At 66.3% G+C, this 347-nt stretch overlaps 1 protein-coding gene across 1 annotated transcript in view; it reads left to right on the forward strand.

The window, feature by feature from the left end:
* LOC107698447 (cell wall protein IFF6-like) overlaps nt 1–347 on the forward strand; it is a gene marked incomplete at its 3' end in the record, with an annotated part of 1,693 nt that overhangs the window by 692 nt on the left and 654 nt on the right. The window contains exon 3 of the mRNA XM_016499463.1: nt 79–340. Coding sequence (XP_016354949.1) covers nt 79–340 — 262 coding nt within the window. The remainder of the gene's footprint in view (nt 1–78; nt 341–347) is intronic.

Consider the following 347-nt stretch of genomic DNA (forward strand, 5'->3'; position numbering starts at 1 on the left):
GGACGTGGCCAGGGACGCGGAGAGGGCAGCAGTCAGGGAAGCGGTTATGGTCAGGGAAGCGGCCAGGTAAGTGGACAGGGTCAGGGAAGCGGTTATGGCCAGGGAAGCCGCCAGGGAAGTGGACAGGGCCAGGGCAGCGGTCAGGGAAGCGGCCAAGGAAGCGGTTCTGGTCAGGGAAGGGGCCAGGGAAGCGGACAGGGCCAGGGAAGCGGTTCTGGCCAGGGAAGTGGCCAGGGAAGTGGCCAGGGAAGCGGAGAGGGCAGCAGTCAGGGAAGTGGTTATGGTCAGGGAAGCGGCCAGGGAAGCGGTTCTGGTCAGGGAAGCGGACAGGGCCAGGGAAGTGGCCA

Source organism: Sinocyclocheilus anshuiensis, unplaced genomic scaffold (assembly GCF_001515605.1).
Source record: "Sinocyclocheilus anshuiensis isolate Anshui unplaced genomic scaffold, SAMN03320099.WGS_v1.1 scaffold22841, whole genome shotgun sequence".
Classification (NCBI taxonomy): Eukaryota; Metazoa; Chordata; class Actinopteri; order Cypriniformes; family Cyprinidae; genus Sinocyclocheilus; species Sinocyclocheilus anshuiensis.